We start from the raw sequence: 21,795 nt of genomic DNA, 5'->3' as shown, positions 1-21,795 counted from the left end.
TTTATTTTATTATTATTTTTTTTTTTAGCCAGATAGTTATTGTCAAACATAGTAGTAATAAAATAAATAATAATAATACTAATAATAATAAAATGTGAATAATTCAAGACATACATTTATAAATAATGAAAATTGGAAGCTGCAGAGACCAGAACATAAATAATGTTAATGAAGCAAACTAATAAAATTCTACTTCCATAATCGACTGATCGTCAAATGCAGCTATATGGTTGAACAATTCTACCGAAAGAAGATTAATTTAAGCACATAATAGAACGCATACATGTTCAGTTTTGGAATCAATATTACAAAACTTAATGTTGAGGAATGTTTCAAAAAAAAAAAAAAAACACCTAATTTTGGAGAAATTCTCAAAATTTTCCTGTCCACTGAAAAATCATCTTCATGCTCTCAAAATCCAAGAACTCGTATAACAAGCTGAATTTGTTTCGCTGTTTGACAACTCTGAGTGTAAAGCTTGTTATCTGCATCTCAAGTCCACACAAAACCTGCTTGTGTTTGGAAGCTTTGTCCCAAACCATGTCAAATGCAGCTAACACATCTACGATTTTCTTTTTACTGGCTCCTCCCATTTTATGGGTTTTTAAGGAGTTATTCCAGGAACAAGTGGAACAGGTGGCTTGGGCTTCTTCGTTTTCTCCACCAAAATAGCTTGAGTTGTCAGGACTACTCCAGCAACGGAGACTGCATTTTGGAGTGCACATCTTGCAACCCGACAAGGATCAACTACTCCGACTACAAGAAGGTCTTCGTATCTTCCTGTCATCGCATTGTACCCAATATGCCAATCACAAGCCTGAATTTTCTCCACGACTACCGCTCCATCAACTCCTGCATTGGATGCAATTAATTTTGCAGGTGCAAGAAGTGCCTGAAATTCATCATTGACAAAGTTTTGTGTTATAAAAAATATGCAATAGGCAAGGCCTCAATTCAATGAAATTTTTGGAACCTTTGAATTTTCATATCAAGCTCAAGCTAATTATTTTCAACAATATCCTGGCAGAATTAAATCTTGAAATCATCACGCTACTGTAACATACAACATGCATGCACATTTTCCTCTCAAGCCGTAGGTCAAGTTTTATAACCAACTCCACCTCCTCCTCTTGTCCCCCCCTCCCTCTCTTCAGGTTTTTACATGGACACTTTTGAGCAGTAATATGACATGCTTGGACACTTATGAGTAGATGTATGACATGCTTGAACACTATGTGGCACAGGTATTGGTATTTGGGATATGCGTGAACATGCCTACTCCTAAAGTAAATATGCGAGATCAAAGAAAACTTTGTTAATACTACTGAATTTTTGTGTCAATGAAGTTGTGAATTATGTTTCAAAGTGTAGGATTAGTCAAATACCAATCATGTTCTTCCAATTTTCTCTTTCAGGCAATTTGTCAACGTCTAGTACATGTTACTCGTACACGAACTTGTTAAAGCAACCCAGAAGATACCTCGAATACACACTATAATGTTCAAATTACTTCCAAGCTACACACTGAGCAACTCCAATAAAAAAAAAGTTAACCACTAACAGAAAACTGTTAACCTACAACTCAGACACACTTGAATAACGAGTCTTGAATTAGAATTTTAGCATGAAACCCACAAACTATGACAAACTAACACATGGCACAAGCCAACGCAAGCCTAGAGGGGTCCATACAAAGGTGGCCATATACTGGCGCTGGTTCCTACAAAATATCAATTCCACCTATGACGTGCAGAAAAATTAGAGCTTCTAATGTTTCTGATTTGCTCTCTAGATTTAGTTTGAGGTTTGAATTAAAAAGAGACTTAAGAAAAAGAAGAGAAAATGGGAAGAAGAAGAAGAAAAAAAAAATTAGAAGAAGACGGAGAGGAAAATTTATTTGTCGAGGTTTAAAAGATCTTTGATCTGATACCATGTTCTACACACACACAGAGATGGAAGCTTGCCCCAAGGATGAGTTGGTCCTTCTATTTATATATATCATTATTGAAAATAAGCAGAAGTGAAAAAAACACAGTTTTAACTTGTAGCATTATAAATATAACTTTCTTACTGGACATAAATGTCAATAATATACATGCAATGAAAGGAAAGAGAAAAATGTAACTATACCATCCCCACAATGTCAGCACCAATTTGCTCATCTGGATCTTCCAATAACTGCTTTACGATTGGAATTTGTTCCAATAGATGTACATAAGCAGCTCCACCACCAGGTACTATACCTTCGTCTATAGCAGCAAATGTGGCATTCTTTGCATCCTCAATTCTTAGCTTCCGATCTTCAAGTTCCATCTCAGTGTGTGCTCCAACCTAAATTCCAGTCACATTGCTTAAGAAAGCTATTTTCATTTAAAAAAAAGAAAAATTGCACTATTAAAACTTAGAACATTGTTAGATTCAAGCTCGAACTCATTTTTCATAAATTCTTTTGCATATGACTCAGAAAAAATATCTAAATTAAGCTCGACTTTCTGCTTTATAATCACAAATTATATGTTGCCTCATATGCTACAGATTCTTTAAATTTGAACTTTAATCGCTATTTTGATACAATATTCATTATTATTAATTTAATAAACTAGAAAGGAGCACCAACATCTTAATACGACCAAAGTGAAAGTATTAGATTTTTAAAAGCTATAGAAAGCTTAGAGGTTTTATTTGAACTATGCCATTTGAAAACTTGACTTCAAATTTGGACCAAATCAACTTTTTTATAGTATTCCAAAAAAACATCAGATACTTCCAGAGCTAGTGCTATGAAACTTTTTTTTTATTTTTCAAATTAGAAAAATCAAAACGAAAGCTTTGAAGAGCCAATTTCATTAGCGAGCTAAAGATTACAGTGCAGGTCACCATTAGGGAGAGATGGCCTTCAAATAACAGCAGAAAAAAGCTTTTGCCAAAAGGTTCAGCTAATGTTAACTTTCAAGTATTGCAGACCTTAATTATAGCCACACCACCAGAAAGTTTTGCAATCCTTTCAGAGAGCTTTTTTGACAGATGAGAACTATCTGTTTCAGCTAGATCCTTCTTTATCTGCAAAATCCTTGCCCGAATTTCAGCTTTAGTAGAAGGGTCAGCGACAATGGTGGTTGAATTATTTGTTATGGTAATTTTTCGTGCAATACCAAGTTGATCTGAGGAAACACTATTAAGGGTCAGTCCCAAATCCCCAGAGAGAAAATCGGCACCTGATTAGAATACAAAGATGTCAATGAGGAATGTGTTCAGAAATCAGAAAAGTAAAGGAATTATAAGTGATACTGCACCAATGAAACAAATGCAACACCATACAGTCTTCGCAGGCATGAGAACATATATACAAATGCCCATATATGAAAATTGTTTTGCTAGAAAATAAGAAGAATACAGGTTTCCAAATTAATGAAACCCCATAGTGACATAGAAGAGCTTACTTATATTGTAACAAATACTATTTTTGAGTAGAAAAAAATAAAATAATTTAAAAAGGTAAAGAACATGCATAATCACCACTATCTAATCAATAAGTTCTGAAGTTTTCTTTTTGGATAGATTCATTTTGAACTTCAACCAAATTATATAAATGAAAAAGTTACATAGTTTGAAAACCAAATCTTAACAAACTATCAGAACTTTTAGAACTTATTCCAATATTGACCGAGATCAAAGGTGACACTGAAACTATGGTTAGCTGTCCAGCAAAGTTCACCACCAAACTATCAACCTGGATGAAATTTTGGACTGCATAGTAAATTAGGTCAGAGCAGAAAAACAGGCTAAGAAAAGGTGAGGCTGTGGAAGTTTAACAGCCTCAAGGAAGCCTTTCCCTCATAAATCTAAGTTAGAATAAATAAGAAGCAGAATCATTGCAAGATCTTTGGGTTAGCCACACAGCCCCTAATGTCAAATTAAAACCATTTACTTATGCACACACACACACAAGAATGTGAGACACACGTACTCACGCATACATCTTCATTATGGATAAGATAATCTTATGACTAAAACATCTTTTACTAGAATTAGAATACAGCATGTTAGTTTACCTGTCATAAGAGCAATATCTTGAAGCAGACCTTTCTTTCCTTCTCCAAATCCCGGACACTTGACAACAGCAACATTAAGTACACCTTGCATTTTGTTCATGACCAGTGTTTCTAGTACTTGCATCGAGATATCCTCAGCAATTATTAGCAGTGGGACACTCAGTTGGGTAGTCTTTTCTAGTAAAGGAATAATTTCTTGAACAGTTGATATCTTTTGATCAGTTACCAAGACTTTAGCCTTTTCAAACTCCACTGTAGATTTGTCTTGGTTTGTAATGAATTGGGACGACATATACCCCTTGTCAATCTGTAGGGAAAGAATGCCTGAATAGAAATCTAAAATAAAAAACAAAAAGAAAAAGAAGAAGATGATTCCACAACTGAGAAGATAAAATAAAAAACCAGGAAGGCAAACGAATATACAGCCAACAGTGCAATGTAACCACCAAAATCCACCACCCCAAAGGGGAGGCTGAGGATTCAATCCCTAGTGGGGACATGTGTGTGCAAGCATATATTTCAATATTGCAAAAGAAAACGGTGCAGCGTATGTTATTTACACCCCTCCCCTTCTCCAGCCAAACAAAAAAATAAAAATAAAATAAATAAATAAGTGCGATGTATGCATAGTATGCATGCAGAACAGTTCAATTTGCAATAAAATATCCTACCCACTCAATTAATAATCTATGGATTGTTTTGGATATTGAAAAAAGTAAATGAATGCTTTAAAATGAAGTTGGCGGATGAGATTATCTTTGACATACAACTTTAGTCCTAGAAATCTTGATCAAATCCACAAGTTGGTACCCAAATGGACATATACCCAAGGCTTTCATTTGACAAATTATAGAAGGCTCAACATAGTGTCTCAATCCCAAGCCATTACAAATTTCAACCACTTCAAACCCAATTGCTGCAGTGAATTCAAGTTTTCAGAATTCCAAGAGGTCATCAAATTTTGACCATGATCTGTATTGATGTCAGACTGAATCTACAACTCCATCTGTACCATTATGTCCACTAACATGTTCTTAGTCTTTAGCAATTGTTAAGAGCTCTCTAATTAATAATCATATGATATGCCAATGAAACAAGAAAAAAAAAATTAATCATATGGTATACCTTCATTCCCTCTTCAACCATCACAGATGTTTCAGACGATGAGGAAGATTCAACAGAGATTACACCATCAGGACCAATCTTATCTATAGCTTCAGCAATTAAGTTCCCAACAAACTCATCATTTCCAGCAGAAATCGAAGCCACGGCTGCAAAAAGAGAGCATGGTTTGAAGATTTTCATTTAGGCAAACAAAAATTCAAAAAAAAAAAAAATCAAAGAGAGAGAGAGTCACCTTTAATATCATCATTCCCTTTTATAGGAAAACTTTGCTTCTTCAAAACTTTGACTAATTGTTTTACTGTTTTATCCATTCCTTTCTTTAAAGAAACAGGATTAGCCCCAAAAGCAACAGCTAACAACCCAGCTTTGATCATTTCTCGAGCCAAAATGATTGCAGTGGAAGTACCATCACCAGCTAAATCATTAGTCTTAGTTGCAACCTGTGAATAGGCACTTAATATGTGATATTGCCTTATATATATATATAATAATTTTTTTTTGATAAATATATTGGCTTTTTTTTATGTCTGAATTGCAGCGGTATCTGCTTAATAAAGGGAATTGTCTATCTAGAGAGTAAATGACCTCTTGGATTAGCATTGCTCCCGCATTTTCGATTGCATCTGAAAGCTCTATGGCTCGGGCAATTGTAACACCGTCATTGATTACTCTTAAAGTCCCTGATTCTGAAAGAACAACATTGCGCCCTGCACAATTCAAATTCAGATCATTACTCATTTCAATAAGCAGCATAATCATATTAATGAACATCACTACCCTAAAGATCCAATAAAATATCACCACCACGACAACAAAGCAAGCATTTTTCCCAACTACTTGGGGTCGGTACATGAATCCTATTTTTCCCTTTTGCTCTATCTAAGGCCTTAGCCTTGGTCAAACCACATGTAATCATATAATGGAACTGCTCTTAGGCTAATCAATCTTTTTCCTGTAACCTTAAAGGTTTGAACTTTGAAGTGTGAGAACTTCTGAACTATTAAAATGAGGTGTTTTTAAATCCAAAAATTGTTTCATTATAATTTCATTTTAAGAAGTACCATTATAAATATTAAAATCATTTTTAAGTTTCTATGTTGAAAAAATTATTATGATTAATGTATCTAAAATTTATAGTTTCCAATATATTAAGCTCGTTTCATTGAAGGGGTCACTGACCCACACTATCGTTTTTACATGAATGTTGGAAACTGTTTGCATGCGGATCAAATGTAGAATGTCTGGACTCGTTTTTGGTATAGTTGAAGCTTTATTACATGCTTGGTAGTGTTTGTAATATGTCTCATTGAAATTTTGTTTCACTCATAAAGCACCCAAAGACACACATTAAAAGTTTGCAAGTCCTTCAAAACAAGGCCCCCAAAACTATATGCATAAAAGATGATAGCATAGAGTCCAGCTTGCCACCTAGCCCGTATCAAGTTTATTAAGGTAAAGCAACTTTCTCATTACATTAGTTCTGCTCACAAGCCTTCATTTGATCTGAGAACTTGCTCAAAGCAAACCAAACTAGCTCCCATCATTGAAAGCCTTAATGCAATAACTCTAGTATTTTTTTAATTGGACTTGTACGCCTCATATAATAACCCCAATTCAACAGCATTTATAAAACGTTGTTGAAGAATAATACACACTTTTAACTTACATCCCTTATTCAGCTCCCCTTGACAAGTATACGCACCCAGATTTACGATATCTGCAACTCTTTTAGCAGCCATTGGAATGTCTTTTGATTTTTTACACTTGAACCATCATCCTCATTTATTTCTCAGAATAAATCCCATTGCCCCACCCCCCAAAAGATACCCAATTTGCTTTTATATTTTCATTGAGCTGATTCTTTGTTTGAATAAACTAAAAAGAGGGAAAGCACCACTCTGTTTCATTCCACTAACACGAAATTCCTTTCGGAAAGAAGTACCCCCATCATCTGGAGCTCTGCCACTATAAAATTAAGTGTTTAATCTATCCAGATGCAATTGCCACTAATTTTGTACCTCTATCCCTCTCTTTAAGAACTATAAGCATGCCATTTTATGCTTGAACCATCAGTGATCATTATTCACTTCTCAAAATAAATTCCCACAACCAGCCCCGAACTGGCCCATCCCCAACCCCCAGTATACTTATATTAGCCTCATTAGTTGATTGCTTCTTTCAGAATAAACTCAAGCAAAGAAAAAGTTATCACTAAAAGCGATTTACTTCCACTAACAAGAGATCCCTTTTGGACAAAAGTTCCCCCAACATGTCAAGCTCTGAAACTATGGGGTCTACAGTCTGTCCAAATGCAACAGCCATCCATTTATTCAAGAAAGTGACAATAAGGAAGGTAAAGTTTCCATAGCTATAACAACATTGGCAATTCACTCAATCTATAATTACCCCGTTTCTATGTTCGTGATGGCCAACAACTTTACCAAATTTGAATTTGGAAATCAACCTAATTAAAACACACTTGTCCTTGTGTGGTATGTGGTTTGTTTGCCAAATTCATGAATTTGGAAAATCTTTCCATTGCAAGTTAACAGAAGAACTATATGTAGGCAGTCACTTCCAAACACAAAAGTCTGGAAAACGTTTTGTGAAAAATTCATCCACACTTTGACACCATCTTGCTTGATGGTTTTGTTTCAGCTCTTTTTTTATTCTTTTCTTGTCTTTTTTGTTTTCAGGTGAGTTAATTTTTGGCTTTGAGTTATGAACTGAGAACTTAGCAATAGAGAAGCTATACTAGCTCATTTCAAATCTATTTATGGCACAAATCAATACTTTTTTGTAGTATTCATTGAATTTTTTGGGCATGTCAATTTGAACTTCCAAATTATTTTTTATCAAGTATTCCATCTCCAAAGGGCAAAGGCAATTGAAGAGCAAGAAATTTTGTAAAATGGAGTATCTGTCATCTCATACCAGTCTGCACAAAAATCAAATCTTTTACTAAGCATGATTTTTCCTTTCGTTTGTTCTTAAATATAGACAATCCACATTAACTAAATCTAACCTTTGATGCTAGATGATGAGAAATTCCCACCATAAAGAAACAGAAACTCTCAATTTCTAGAACTTCAAAACTGTCAACCAGCATTTATTGAATTCTTTCATTTACATTCCAGAAGAAAAGGTTTTCCGCTTTGAAATTGGCCCAAAGTTGATAGCAAATTACGGCTTCAAATTGCTTAGGTTGTAAAAACAGTTGAACGGTAGCAAAGAGTTGAGAATAGAAAGTGAGTGCCTGCTAAGGCTTCAAAATGCACTGGCTGTCCACATCAGGGTGCATGTTAACAAAGGCTGATGGCAGTCCAGATTTGCACCTTATGCATGTAATATTATAACATTTGAGATATGCTGGATAGCAGAACCAAGACATAAGGGTTTCTTGGACCTAAATTTTTTGAAGGGTTTTTAGTAATTTCTCCTTTATGTAATTTCCTATAAATGTTTCCTAAATATTCCGCTCAATTCAAATTTCATGTACTCTCCCCTCTGATCTAGCTACAATTTCCCACTTGCTACCTCAGAAACTCTACATTCCCTAATTGGCCCACTGCCACTAATCTTCACACATTTTACAGACACATTCACAGAATTCTCATCAACTGCTCATTGATGCCCGAATAGTTTCAAAACTTCAACTTATTCATAATTTCATATCGCCACATGCTAACGACATTGTAAAACTGTAATCATACTGTGACCCCCGAAACTCTAGAAGTTCCATACTTAAAGAAGAAAAAGAAAATGGTTTTACAAATACAAGACTTATCATATTAGTAACAAATTCAACTTCCCACTTTCACCCTTTTTTTTAACCAATAAAGAACAGCCAGAAAAACAATAACAGAAGAGGAAACCAAAAAGGAAAGTCAAGCGAAGCTTGAGATTCAAATTTTATAAGACCAGCAACAAAAAAGCTGCCAGTCACGAAGACCCAGATCACATAGGTCCTAAATTTATCATAAAATTTAAACATATATGATAGTTGAATCTACCAAACCCTAAAACAAAGCATTGTGACTTTATGAAAATCTCAACACTACAACTAAATTAAATATTGTCATACTACAATTAGGGTAACATTTTCTCATAAAATCCCCATTTGAACGCTTTCTAATACAATTTTACTTATCAAAAAATAAAAGAAAAAAAATTATGATCAAAAGCAAATAAATAAAATCAAATAAGCATACCATAAGTTCCCAATAAAAACCATGAAAACCATAATACCTTCAGGTCTTAAATGTTTTGTGAACTCTGTTAAGAAATCCAAAGCTACCCATAACATCAATTTCATCATATTATGAGATAATGAACATCAAAATGAATCGTAAAATGCAAATTACAAATTTTTTTAATCTAATAATAGAAAGAGAAAGAAAAACCCAGATACCTTTAGGTCCTAAAGTGACAGAAACAGCATCAGCAAGCTTATTTATCCCAGCAAGTAAAGCCCCTCTGCATTCTTTGTCAAAAGATATCCTCTTTGGCCCTGCTCTTACCACCAATTTCTTCATCCTTTGTGTATTCCTCCATGACCCAGAAAGGGCATTTCCACTAAGTTTCTGAAACAAGATTTATAGTTGAAAGAATATATAATCAACAGTTTACGATATATATATATATATATATATATATATAGAGAGAGAGAGAGAGAGAGAGAGAGTATGAGAGAGATTGTAGGTGATAACTTACAGAGCAGGAAGCTACTGGAGGGAATAGTAGTGGGGAAGAGAAGGAAACAGACATGTCCAATAGTTGCAGACTTGCAGTCCTGGAGTGTTCGGGTATGGACCGTAGGGGTTTTGCAAATTTTCACAAGGTTTTCAAGGGGTTTTGAGAGAACGAATCGGACGAGTCGAGCGAGTTACCGAATCATGGTGACCAACGCAAGGGCCTGTTTGGAAACGTAATTTTTTTCTTTCTTTTCGGTTTTTTTTTTTTTTTGGTCTGTGAAAAAGAGGAAGCCAACAGGCTCGTGCATTCAAAAAAAAAACACCAATTTGGTGCTTTAAAAAATATAAATAAATTTGGCAGCTTATTTAATAATTTGAAAAGCAAAAATATGGTTACCAAATGCAATTTTTGCTGTCAATTCTTTCTTTTTTTTTAATGGTAGCAGAAAATTAAAAATGATGACATTACCAAAGGCCTTAGAAAATTATGACTTGTATCTAATTGATATATATATATATATATATATATATATATATATATATATATATGAATTATTGATATAAAATGGAAAGAAAAGTTGTTGTCACTCGTGTGGCTTGAAATTATGATGAATATTTGTTATTGACACTTGATAATTGTTTAAATATACACTCTATTACCCTCAGGGGCATAACGACGTTGTTAAAGATCCGGAAGGTAAATTTTTAAAGTCTTACTTTTGAACTGCAAAACCAAATATATATATATATATATATATATATATATATATATATATATACACTCCACGAAGAGAGACTATATTTATGTATATTATTAGTGATTGTTTGTGGCATTACCCGAGCACGTCTACTGTATGCACTCTTTCTTCTACACATTTTGAATTTTTAAATTTTTTTATTTAACTCCAAAAAATTTAATATTCCAATTATTCTTTTGTTGGAAAAGGAAAAGTTTATGTTTAGATTTTTATGAATACAAAATAAAATAAAATAATTCAATAAAAAGAGAAAAAAAAATTCCTAAAAAAAAAAAAACAGATGAAGTAAAGAATAACTTTAACTTTTAAAAAAGAAGGTTATTATGTCCTCAAGAATGTTCTACGGTGCATATTGCATAATGTGCACTCAAAATCGAATTGTCTCATGCTTGTTAAGATGAATCCCAAAATCAGTATATGGATTATAATAAAAATAGCCCATCTAATCAATGGGCTAAGCCCGCTTAAATGCTTCAGTTTTGTGCTTTTATGGTCACGATCTGACCCACGCATATTACTCCCATTAAACAAGCTCTTAATCTTAACCAGGCCTAACATCTAATTTCAAATAAAACTCTATTCGATTTGCATAGAGTTAATGTCTTGAAATTAAAATTAAAAAGGAAAAAAATTAGTTCAAAATATTCCATACTTGAACACATTATTTGATGCCAAAATATATATATATATAATAAAAAAATAAAAACATTATTTGATGAAATTTGAATTTTATTGTTTGTTTTATCCAAAACAGGAATGAATTTAAATGGGTTTTAGATATCTAAATATAAGGTTTCAAAATCCATTGAAAAAATGGTGGGATTGTATAGAATTTGGAAATCACTGTGGGATTGTATAGAATTTGGAAATCACTGGGCCATATTCATCAGCATGGGATTGAAATTGGTGACATTAAAAAAAACGTTTAATTCAAAGTTACAGAAAATTGAAATCCAAATTTAACATGGTTTTGAGAGAGATTATACAAGACAAGCCCAGAGCTCCAACTTGGTTCTATAAATGAGAAAGCCATGTTCTAAAGAAGAAATCGAGCGCATTTGATAAGGATTCAATATGCATTTACATCAAATCTTTGTTTAAAGGTCATAAAAATAAATAAATAAAGTCCTTTATTTAAAGTAATGCTTCTTCTAAGTTTAAATATATAGTTAAGATTGCACAATAGATAGAAAAAAGAGAATTCACGCGATCGTACAATAAATCAGGCTTAGGATGCAGACATGAAATTGACGGGAGTTGGTTTTCACTTCGACAAGGCAGACCAAAACTCACATGGTATGAAGTAATTAAAAACAACTTGAAAAATATTATATAATAGGAAAGAACGGAAAAAGAGAATTCTTGAAGCCGACTCCATCTCTATAAGATGAAGGCAAGGATGATGACGGTGGTTTTCACTTCAACAATATAGCACGAACGGCATTGCCCGTTTTGAGAAATTGTATAATGGTGGTCATGGAACAAGAGCTGTATTTCTATACTAGTCTATAAGAACTGATTAAATCTAATGTCATTCGTATAGCAAGGAGGATCCTATTTCTCCATGTTTCTGCAGGCAAATGTCATATCCACCAACAATGATGGAACATATTTTTGCAGATTTAATTAACAAAAACATATCGTTAATGATTCAAGAATAGCAATATGAAATCTCTCTATCCCTGCTTTTTCCTCACACAATCAACAATCTTCAAATTTTTCAATACTAACAACATATTCCAGATAAATCTAAATTTAAGCAAAATACTACTCAAATCTATAAAATAAAATAAATTTAAAAAAAAAAAAAATTAGACAGGCAATCGTAAAACCGGTGCAAACAAAGAAAAATGTTATTAATTCCAATAGCAATATTCCATTAATGGAAAGAAAAGAAGAGCAGTTGCAACACGACTGGAACAAAGTACCAAAACTCACAAATCCATACTTCTGAACTTCCTTGCTTTAAAACCCATCCAGCCCTTCAAGAAAGTAGTACCTGCACCGCGTTGCGAGAGTTCCCTCAGTGCTTCGCATCTTCTTCTTCGCAAAACTTGGAGTACTGATCCGAGTCCATTAAAGTATTCAATTCCTCGGTGTTACTAATCTTCACCTTTATGATCCATCCATTTTCATATGGGCTTCCATTTACCTAAAAAAAAGAAATTTTACATGTTAAATATCAAATACAAACAACAAGAACAACAGAACAGGGACGGAAAAAAAAAAAACTTTTCTTCATAGGTTTTGTGACTTGAATGAAGGAGTCACTCAACCAATCAATGTAAATGGGAGATAATAAAACAACTTTGCAACAAACAAAAGTTGGGTAAGCATTTCAATATGAGGACCATGACTTAAGCTGGACAATTACAGATAAGAGATGATAACAATAATGTCCTCATATTATCAGAGATTTTTGTACCATTGTTTATGTCGAATTTTACTCATTTCTACCATTGGTGTTCTGAACAATGTTCTAGTTCCATTTCCGCTACAACATTATCCCCCAAATCACAAATTTGTCCGTACCTCATACAGAGAGCCATTTATTTTAATTAAAAACACTGAGAATAAATACTAAAAGCAACCCCACATACAACAAATAATTTAATCAGAAATATAATATTACTATTTGCCACTAGTAAAACATATTATACCCAAAAGGAGGAGAGGGGAAGGCATTTAGATATAGAACAATCATGGATAAGTAGGAACAAAATTTTAAAACATTTGCAAACCTTTCAAATTACATACTTTAGGACAACTAATAAAAGATTATATTTTTCTTATGAAAAAAAAAAGTGATTCATATGTCCAACTAATTAAATATAATGAATGAATCTTGGAAATGAGGATGGAATGCACATGATCAAGGAGTGTCAAATTGAAATAGTGAGGAGCTGAGGGCTACCGAGCAAAAACTAGAGTCTTTGAAATTAAAGCCAGTTCAATTGGAAGATAAATAGTAGGCAACTGTATTAAACCTTTTGACTATGAGTGACTTAACTCAAAAACTCATGTAAAGAAGTTCTCATGGCACAAAGTTTTTCTTTTTCCACTTTCTCTCTTTATGCAAGGGTCACACACGAAGAAAGCAATATTTGGAAGAATCCTACATAAAAGGACTTCTTTTTCCTTTCCAGAGAGGGAGTGAAATGATACACCCACTGCACAAGTTACTTCTTTAAATTTGAAATGAACTCGGGTTTTACACGGTCAAATACATCTGCCTTCAAAACTCATAACATTGGACATTCCCACACTAAAAATATGAATTTTTTAAAAAATAAGACTTTCGGTTGGCAAATTTCACACAAAATGAATTCTATAATATTGTGTTTTAATTCTGTTTATAGTTTCATAAATTAGTAGTTTTTGAGTTACTTCTGTCTAAGGGCAAAAAGAAAAATTTTAAAATTTTCAACAAGGGTAAAAAGGTAAATTCGACTCCCAATATTTTGCACTCACCAATTTAGGGTTTTTATGCATTCACTCAATTCATTAAACATGTTCAGGTTTTCAATTTTCATGTTTTGATCTTTAAAAATCTATTCTATAATGCATAAAACTGTTTTGGAAAGTTAAACCCTAACTGAACCGAACAAGGGAGTTTGATTGATTGAAGGATCAATTGAAACGCGCTCGACTAGGTTCAATAGATTAAAACCTGCGAGAAGGCAGTTTCCAAATCTGACTCAAACTCTATGAACCCTAGACTTTTTAAAACTCCAAGGTCTATAAAGAGCATCAAATATTTGTGAGGCAATTTAAAGTGCATTCAAGCAATCAAATTACTAGACTTTTGTTTCATTCATCATTCATATAGATGGTGAGTGCTCATAAGTTCTGAAACATACAATTCCTAGAGTTTCATGGATTTCAACACCACCTCAAGTTCCATGTAACAAACTAACAATCGAACATGACTAGTCATTGGAGATCAAAGCATGAGTTGAAGAGGGGATTGCGTGAAAAGCAGATTAATTGACTGGCAGCAGAAGAAATTTAGTAGGGTGTCTAGCATGATTCTGGGTCAGAGGTAACTAAGAGATTCTTGGATTAGAGTCTTGTTGACCTAATTGCAAACATTTCTTTTGTTCGTGGATTCGATCTGCTTGGACTAGGTCCCGTAGTTTTCCTAATGGGGTTTTCCACGTAAAAATCGGTGTACAAGTGTATGGATGATTTTATGTTTTACAACCTAAGTTACACTTACTGATTAATATATAAACTTTAATTAATTGTGATACTTGAATTTAAGTTTTGGTTAAAGTTTAGTTTTCAAGACCTATTCACCATTCCTCTAGGTCTAGTTTGGGCCTCTGCACACACTGACTTAGCCTTGAGCAACGATCCTAATTCTTTTCACTAAATAAATAAGTATATACACCATATATAAGCAAATACCTATAAAAAAAATCAATTGTGACCACCATTTGTAAGTTTGAGTGGTATTTTCTGTCATTCCCAAAAGGCAGGCATGCTCAACTCTCAGTTGAGATATTGGTGCATGTGTATTACTTATCTATATATATGTTATGGATGCTTGTCTTTTCTGTGAAAAGATAGAAGAGCTGATTCATTAACAATGTGTCCTTTACCTGGTTCCTTGTCCAGAAAAATAAATAAATAAAATAAAATAAAAAATTGATAATCACCAAGTTTCATCAGCCTGATATGAAATGTGTCGCATCAAGAGCTAGATCAATCAGAATCCTTTCCATGTATTTGGTAAACAACTATTTTCACCAAAAAATTAAAAATAATAAATAATATGTCAAATTGGATTGTGCTTTCCTATTTATTTTTTTCCTTTCATGAGAATCCAATCTACTGTTTACTCTATTTTTTGATATATATGCATACACTGCTATTCTTCCTGCTTGTTTTTGCAGTGTTCACATATTTTGTAGGGATATGATCAAACCTTGCTCCTTTAATGGTAAGGAAATAATTTAATCACTTTTGGACCAATGCACATATCACATAGCTCACCAGTATGATATTATAAAAGTTGCAATAGAAAGCTGAGAGCTTTTGACAAGAATAAATATCAAAGTATCTCATCAACTCTGGTAACCTTGGGAGACTAAGGACAATGGTGAAAACGCAGTACCCCATGATACAGGGATACATATTAGGAACTTGGTTGATAAATCAATCCATCTAAGCCTTGTACTGACAAGTTACAGGATATTTAAATTCAAGATACTATTAAGAAGGGAGAACACAAATAAAACTGTGAAAGAAGAAAGAAAATTTTTAAGTTGTAACTGAATGAGTCAAGCACAAAGGGCCTTGCAAGTTCATAAATTGTGCAAGCAAAACAAATATAGCCTATAATACATACAAAGAGAAATGCAAGAAAATGCTATACGTGCTACAAAAGTTTTACAGATCAAGCAACCCAGACCTTAAATCTCTTATAGTCATAGTCTACCAAGAAGTTAATTTAGATGATTTGCTGGAAAATAGAAATGTGCTGACCAAGGAAGGTTGAGGATGATCTAATCTCAAGTATTTTGACGACCTAGCTGCGTAATGATAATCAACTGACTATGTTGATGGAATTTTCAAGTCACCACGTCTTAAAATAGAGTACTAGGGTACAACAGTTCAACCAGCGTAAGTTTTGAACAAAGGCCAAAATAGAGAAAAATAAAAGATGGAGAGAGAGAGAGAGAGATTTTGATGGGTGTAAGTATCATATTATTAACCAATCTCTTGTACCGTGTTACTTACATTTGAGATTACAAGAAATTACAATACACTATAATAGGAAGGTGTTTCAGTGCTCTAACCCCACTATAGAAGACTTGTGTAAGGCATTCAGTGAAATTGTTAATATTTCATAAAGACTCTTCTACAGCTATGTAAACAATAATACAACTAGTACCACAATCTAGAACTTCAAAATGATTTAGAAGATACGTAAATGATACAAAAACATATGCAGACACAATCTGGTACTCAAAGAAGGCTTGAGTTGCATCAGTACAACTTGAAGACAGTTCAGAACATCAATAACCGACTTTCAGTTGAAGCAAACTGAAACAAAGTAATTCTCTTTTTAATTTCTATACTCATTTAACCCCCAAAACACATCATACCAGATAACTATCAAGCTCTAAAATTATCAATGTCAAAATAGAATAAGCAATAATTAGCATCAGATGACTCACCAAACCAGGGGAGCTGCTGAGCTCTTCATTGACTTCAATCACTTTCCCAGAAACAGGAGAGTTGATATCACTAGTGGCCTTGACACTTTCGACGGCACCAAAACTGCCGCCCTGTTTTACATCAGCTCCTACTTCAGGTAATTCAACATAAACGACATCACCCAAGTGATCTTGAGCATGATCAGTTATGCCAACGGTAGCAGATTTACCCTCAACTTTCACCCATTCATGAGAATCACAATACTTTAAATCCTTCACAACTGCAAACAAAGGAAATAAGAATGTATTGATGAATATATTAGCATACATAACACCCAATGTAATCGTTAGAACTCCAAATTCAAGGAGAGATGAGATATACCCACTGCTCGTTTAACAAATATATATTTGTACATATATATTAAAATAATCATATTAGTTATCAACAATAAAGTTTTAAATAATCATATCCATTAAATTTAAATCGAAGTATAAAATCTTTTACAGCCTCAACTTGATAAGGGAAGAAAATTATTGTCATTGGAAAGGGAAAAAAAAAAAAAAAAACAAAACAAAACAAAACAAAAAACAAATTGGGTGACTGCGGACATCTGACATCTAAGGTTTACGTTGTAGCCACGAATGCAAAGGGCACCTGGTTGGAAAGGTTCCTCATCACCCAGGGAAAAGAAAAAATATATATCATGATCAAAGAATGCCTTTAAGTCATGGTAGGAGAAAATATGTGCAAAAGGGTTTTTAGGTTCTGGTTTGGACTTTTGATTATACTGTTGGCTGAAAAAATGAAATGAAGAACTCAAGAAGGGCAAAATCAAATCATAATATCAAATATGGTAGTTGAGCCATAGTACATAATTTATTAATAATTTGCTTACCCAAGTAGCATCAAATATCACAATTTTATTACTACCTCTGTCCCACTTTAATTGTCGCCTTCTGGAACCATGACTCACATGTTTGTCAGTCACGGTTCCCGAAGGCGACAATTAAAGTGGGATAGAGGGAGTATTATTTTTTTTGTAAGTATCAAATGCCACATATTGCCCAAATTAGTGAGAAAATTTAATAAATAATTCCACAAGATTTCCCGAAATAAAAGTCCAACTAGATTTAGCTCTAGACAAACAAAACAATGTTCCAAGATTGCGAGAGGGATGGAGTTCATTGTCAATTGAATGAAACACGGAATACTTAACCTGAATGGACTCAAATTATAATAGTTCTCAAAACATTAATATATTATATAACATATATTATTACTCAAAAAATATATATATAGAAAAAAGGTAACTTAAACATTGAGCAAGATAGCAAGAAAACGTTATCATACATTACACTGAAGGGAAGTTTTCTTAAAAATCCAAAAAAAAATACAAATTCTGAAGGCCCCTTTAAAGTCAAGTGCCAACAGTATTCTTCAACGATATTTTATGAAGAAGCTCCTCATGAATAAAAGAACCATTTTGCATATAAGGTTCCTTATTTCTAAAGTACAAGGTGTTTTTTTTGTTACTTTGCTGATTTGAACTTTCTCTGTACTGGAATGGGATTCTATAAATCTACCTACCTAACAGCTATCTGTACAGAATTCATCACAATTTAATTGATTGGACGCCCTACAAGTTTTGACTTATGCAATATCTACACTTCTGTAAAGCACACAAGATCTTTTTAGTAGGCCATTTTCAATCGTTTGGGTCAAAAGAATCTCATTCTAAGGTTGAAAAAGTTAACTATCATCTAAAGCATACTACATTTATCCACATCCTTCTTAGCCTCCCATCTCTACCCTCTTCAGAGCCCTTATCACAAGGCCACATACTAAAGACAAGTCCTTCAACCTGCTACTGATCCATAACCCTAATCCTTGAACTTTTAATGATCCCTACCAGAGCAGTCAATTATTCAAAGCATATCCAACTTAATATGCCCATCATAGACATTCAAGCCAGTTCCTAGCTGCCCAACGAAAAATTGTAGCTCATATATCATGAACTGATTAACAACTAAAATCATGATTGCAAGCTGATAGAAGCTCGCTGTATTTTAGGTATACTTGAAGTACACTTCAAGAGAAAATAATAAAAAATAAACAAAGTGAATTATAAAGCATCCATCCAAATTAATAATCTTTTGTGCAACCTTTCCCTCATAATCTTATCAACTGTACCACAACATATTTAAAAGAGATAGTCCTTGCCTCAAACAAATTCCTTTCACCGTGAAAGAAGCAGAGAGAAATACAGCATTGGGATTTACATAATAGTGAAACTTTTCAAGTAAAAAATTTTGGTTTGTTATTATTATAGTCTATCAGTTCAGTTTCAGTTTCTATACAATTCCAAGGGTGCAGGCCTATTTATCACCTATTTGAATTGTAATCAACATCATCATCATCCTCGTCTTAATCCCCTATTAATTGTATTGTCAACCATTTAAATAATTAAAATTCTTGGATGAATTTCACTAAAGAAAATACCATCCACGAGCAAACCAAGTACATTCATTTATTTGTGATTGTGTATCAAGTTCTCTTTAGATCATTATCACGGACTCCATTAAACCTAAACTACTGAATCTCCTCAATATATTAATATTTACAACAAGAAAGGAAAGATAACAACAATAAGACAAAAAGTGGATGCCTAACTATGCTGCATGTTCACACACAATATACTGAGATTCTAATATTTTTGTTTTTTTATAATTAGCGCACCATAGAAAGCACACTCAACAGGAGAGTGCATCCCAAACACAAACTAAGATTCTAATATGAGTATAATTACATGAACACGGTATTTATCAAAAAAAATATAATTACATGAACACGGATACATGCGTCTGTCAGACGTAGGTATGTTGAAGCATTGGATTTATCAATCCAAGATCCTAGGGCACAAGAACACAACTAAATCTCTGTATTATTTGATATTATTCTTTTATTTTCTAGTAAAATAATACTTTTATGTGAGAAAGTGTTCAGCATCGGGACTTCATCCATTTTGGAACAAAACTGGAACAACAAATGAACTTTTTGTACAATAATATAATAAACTCGAATGATTAGATATGGTTATTATGTGTAAGTTCAACTAGAAATGTTGGAACCATAACCATGTATGAATGTCATGGAGTCTGACACAGCTATTTCAAGCATGTTTGTTTAAATAATCCATGTAACATAGAACAAAAGTTTCTTAATATTGTATTTCTAATTAAACTTGAATTATTAGATATGGTTATTATGTGCAAGTTCAACGAAAAATGTTGGAACCACACGAGTGTCATGACTCATGAGTCCAACACAGCTACTTCAAGCATGTTTGTTTAAATAGTCAGTGTAACATAGAGCAAAAGTTTCATAATATTGTAATTAATTAAAAAATTACAACATTCTCAAACTTCTATTGATGTCAGCTTGTTCTTATGAGGGGGAAAAAAATCTCACTACATCAATGTAATTTTGAGTTTAAGTAAAATATAGATCTTTGAAAACGCATTCAGTATAAGACGCTATCAGAATTCAAATCAATCAGACAAATAAGAAACCTTCACCACCTTAATGATTGAGTAGTTAGTAATGTTAATGAAGGTATCAGTGTATCACTACCTATTGTGCAGGAAGATATACAGGTCCATGCCTATGAAAAATCAATATAGATATGATGCAAGGATAGCCTACAAGGTTAAAACTCACACTTGATACGATGGAGAACCTAGTGGAAATATATTAATATGTGACATCAAGCAAGAACAAATAAACAAGTGAACAATGGATACATGCCAAATCATATTATAAATCCATATCGATTCCTCCCGAAACAAAAGGATCAAAACACCATAGAAGGTGAGAGTCCAGTAGCCCAAAACATAACTCAAAATACTGATTTGCTGATAGAAATCCGGTTTCCTCGATTCCAACTACTTGGAATTGCCAAGCAGATTTTTTTCTTTCTCATTTTTCCTTTTTATTGGACATGGTTGCTTGTGAATATGGGACAAATATAATAGTAAGATTTTAAAACTAAATGTAACAAAAATGTAGCTTTTTTTTTACTTACTGTTACACACAGAGACATATACATACACAGTAAGAAAAAACCAATGAGAACATCACATGTCATAAATGATTGCCCCGAAGAAACCACATCAAACCACCAATACATCAATGGGAAAGTATAAAATATTCAAAGATCAAGCCTCAACCGACAAGTTTCAAGCAACCCATTAGTCTGTTCATTGATCCAAATCAAAACTTCAATCATATCAAACCAACAACACATATAAGCAAACCCACATTGAAGAGCCAGATCTTTACTCAAAACACTCACAGATCAGCACCATATGAAACATAAAGATTTGTAATGAGTGAAAAACAAATCCAAAAAACAAAAACCATTAAAATAAACTGGAAGAAGTTGAATATACCGGAAGAGAAGCCTCTGTGGAATACTGAGATCCTGAGGTATGAAGCAGCTCTTGATGCCCACAACCTTGACGCCATTTTAGCACAACCCACAATACTCTATGCTGCTCTTCGATAGTCTCGCAATGTCTGCGCTACTTATATTTTGTTTTTGTATATTATATATTGAAAATAAATAGTATATAGAACAATGAAAAGCCCAAAAAATAAAAATAAAATAAGATTGTTGAGAGAAATGGTGGGTCATCGTGTCAACAAACCCCAATTGAGCAGAAAGTTGGTGGAGTCCCCGCTGGGTCATTATGTCTTAGGTTTACGGAGTATAATTTAGTGAACCGCGAACTCACGAAAATTCTGTCCATCTAAGCCTTACTTTTGACACGTGGTGGAGTTAGCGAGGAAAAAAGTCGGAAAAGTTTTAGGGCCCTTATACACGTGTTTTCACACGGGCTTAATGACACGGGAATTTTGTTCTACCGATCATTGTGATTTTTTTTCCCCTTCTTTCATGGGTTGGTACGATTCCCAACAGGGATTTTTATTTTTATTTTATTC

General features: G+C 33.4%; 2 protein-coding genes across 2 annotated transcripts; both read right to left on the bottom strand.

The window, feature by feature from the left end:
• Positions 1 to 163: 163 nt before the first annotated feature.
• Positions 164 to 10,279, bottom strand: LOC132304417 (chaperonin 60 subunit alpha 2, chloroplastic-like). The gene is made up of 9 exons (XM_059802088.1): positions 9,891 to 10,279; positions 9,589 to 9,760; positions 5,763 to 5,884; positions 5,410 to 5,617; positions 5,178 to 5,323; positions 4,053 to 4,359; positions 2,965 to 3,215; positions 2,131 to 2,331; positions 164 to 892 (listed from the first exon to the last, which is right to left on the bottom strand). The coding sequence occupies exons 1-9, from the start codon at positions 9,942 to 9,944 to the stop codon at positions 605 to 607; spliced, it is 1,749 nt and encodes a 582-aa protein (XP_059658071.1). The 5' UTR covers positions 9,945 to 10,279; the 3' UTR covers positions 164 to 604.
• A 2,185-nt stretch (positions 10,280 to 12,464) lies between these two features.
• On the bottom strand, positions 12,465 to 21,413 carry LOC132304409 (glycine cleavage system H protein 2, mitochondrial-like). The gene is made up of 3 exons (XM_059802075.1): positions 21,243 to 21,413; positions 16,815 to 17,074; positions 12,465 to 12,781 (listed from the first exon to the last, which is right to left on the bottom strand). Exons 1-3 carry the CDS (start codon positions 21,316 to 21,318, stop codon positions 12,653 to 12,655), a joined length of 465 nt encoding a protein of 154 aa, XP_059658058.1. The 5' UTR covers positions 21,319 to 21,413; the 3' UTR covers positions 12,465 to 12,652.
• Positions 21,414 to 21,795: the final 382 nt, after the last annotated feature.

Source organism: Cornus florida, unplaced genomic scaffold (assembly GCF_030987335.1).
Source record: "Cornus florida cultivar Cherokee Brave unplaced genomic scaffold, ASM3098733v1 CherokeeBrave_3.0.0_Hap2_Chr01, whole genome shotgun sequence".
Taxonomy (NCBI): domain Eukaryota; kingdom Viridiplantae; phylum Streptophyta; class Magnoliopsida; order Cornales; family Cornaceae; genus Cornus; species Cornus florida.
Note: the sequence above shows the minus strand (reverse complement) of the source record. Positions and strands in the feature narration are given on the sequence as shown.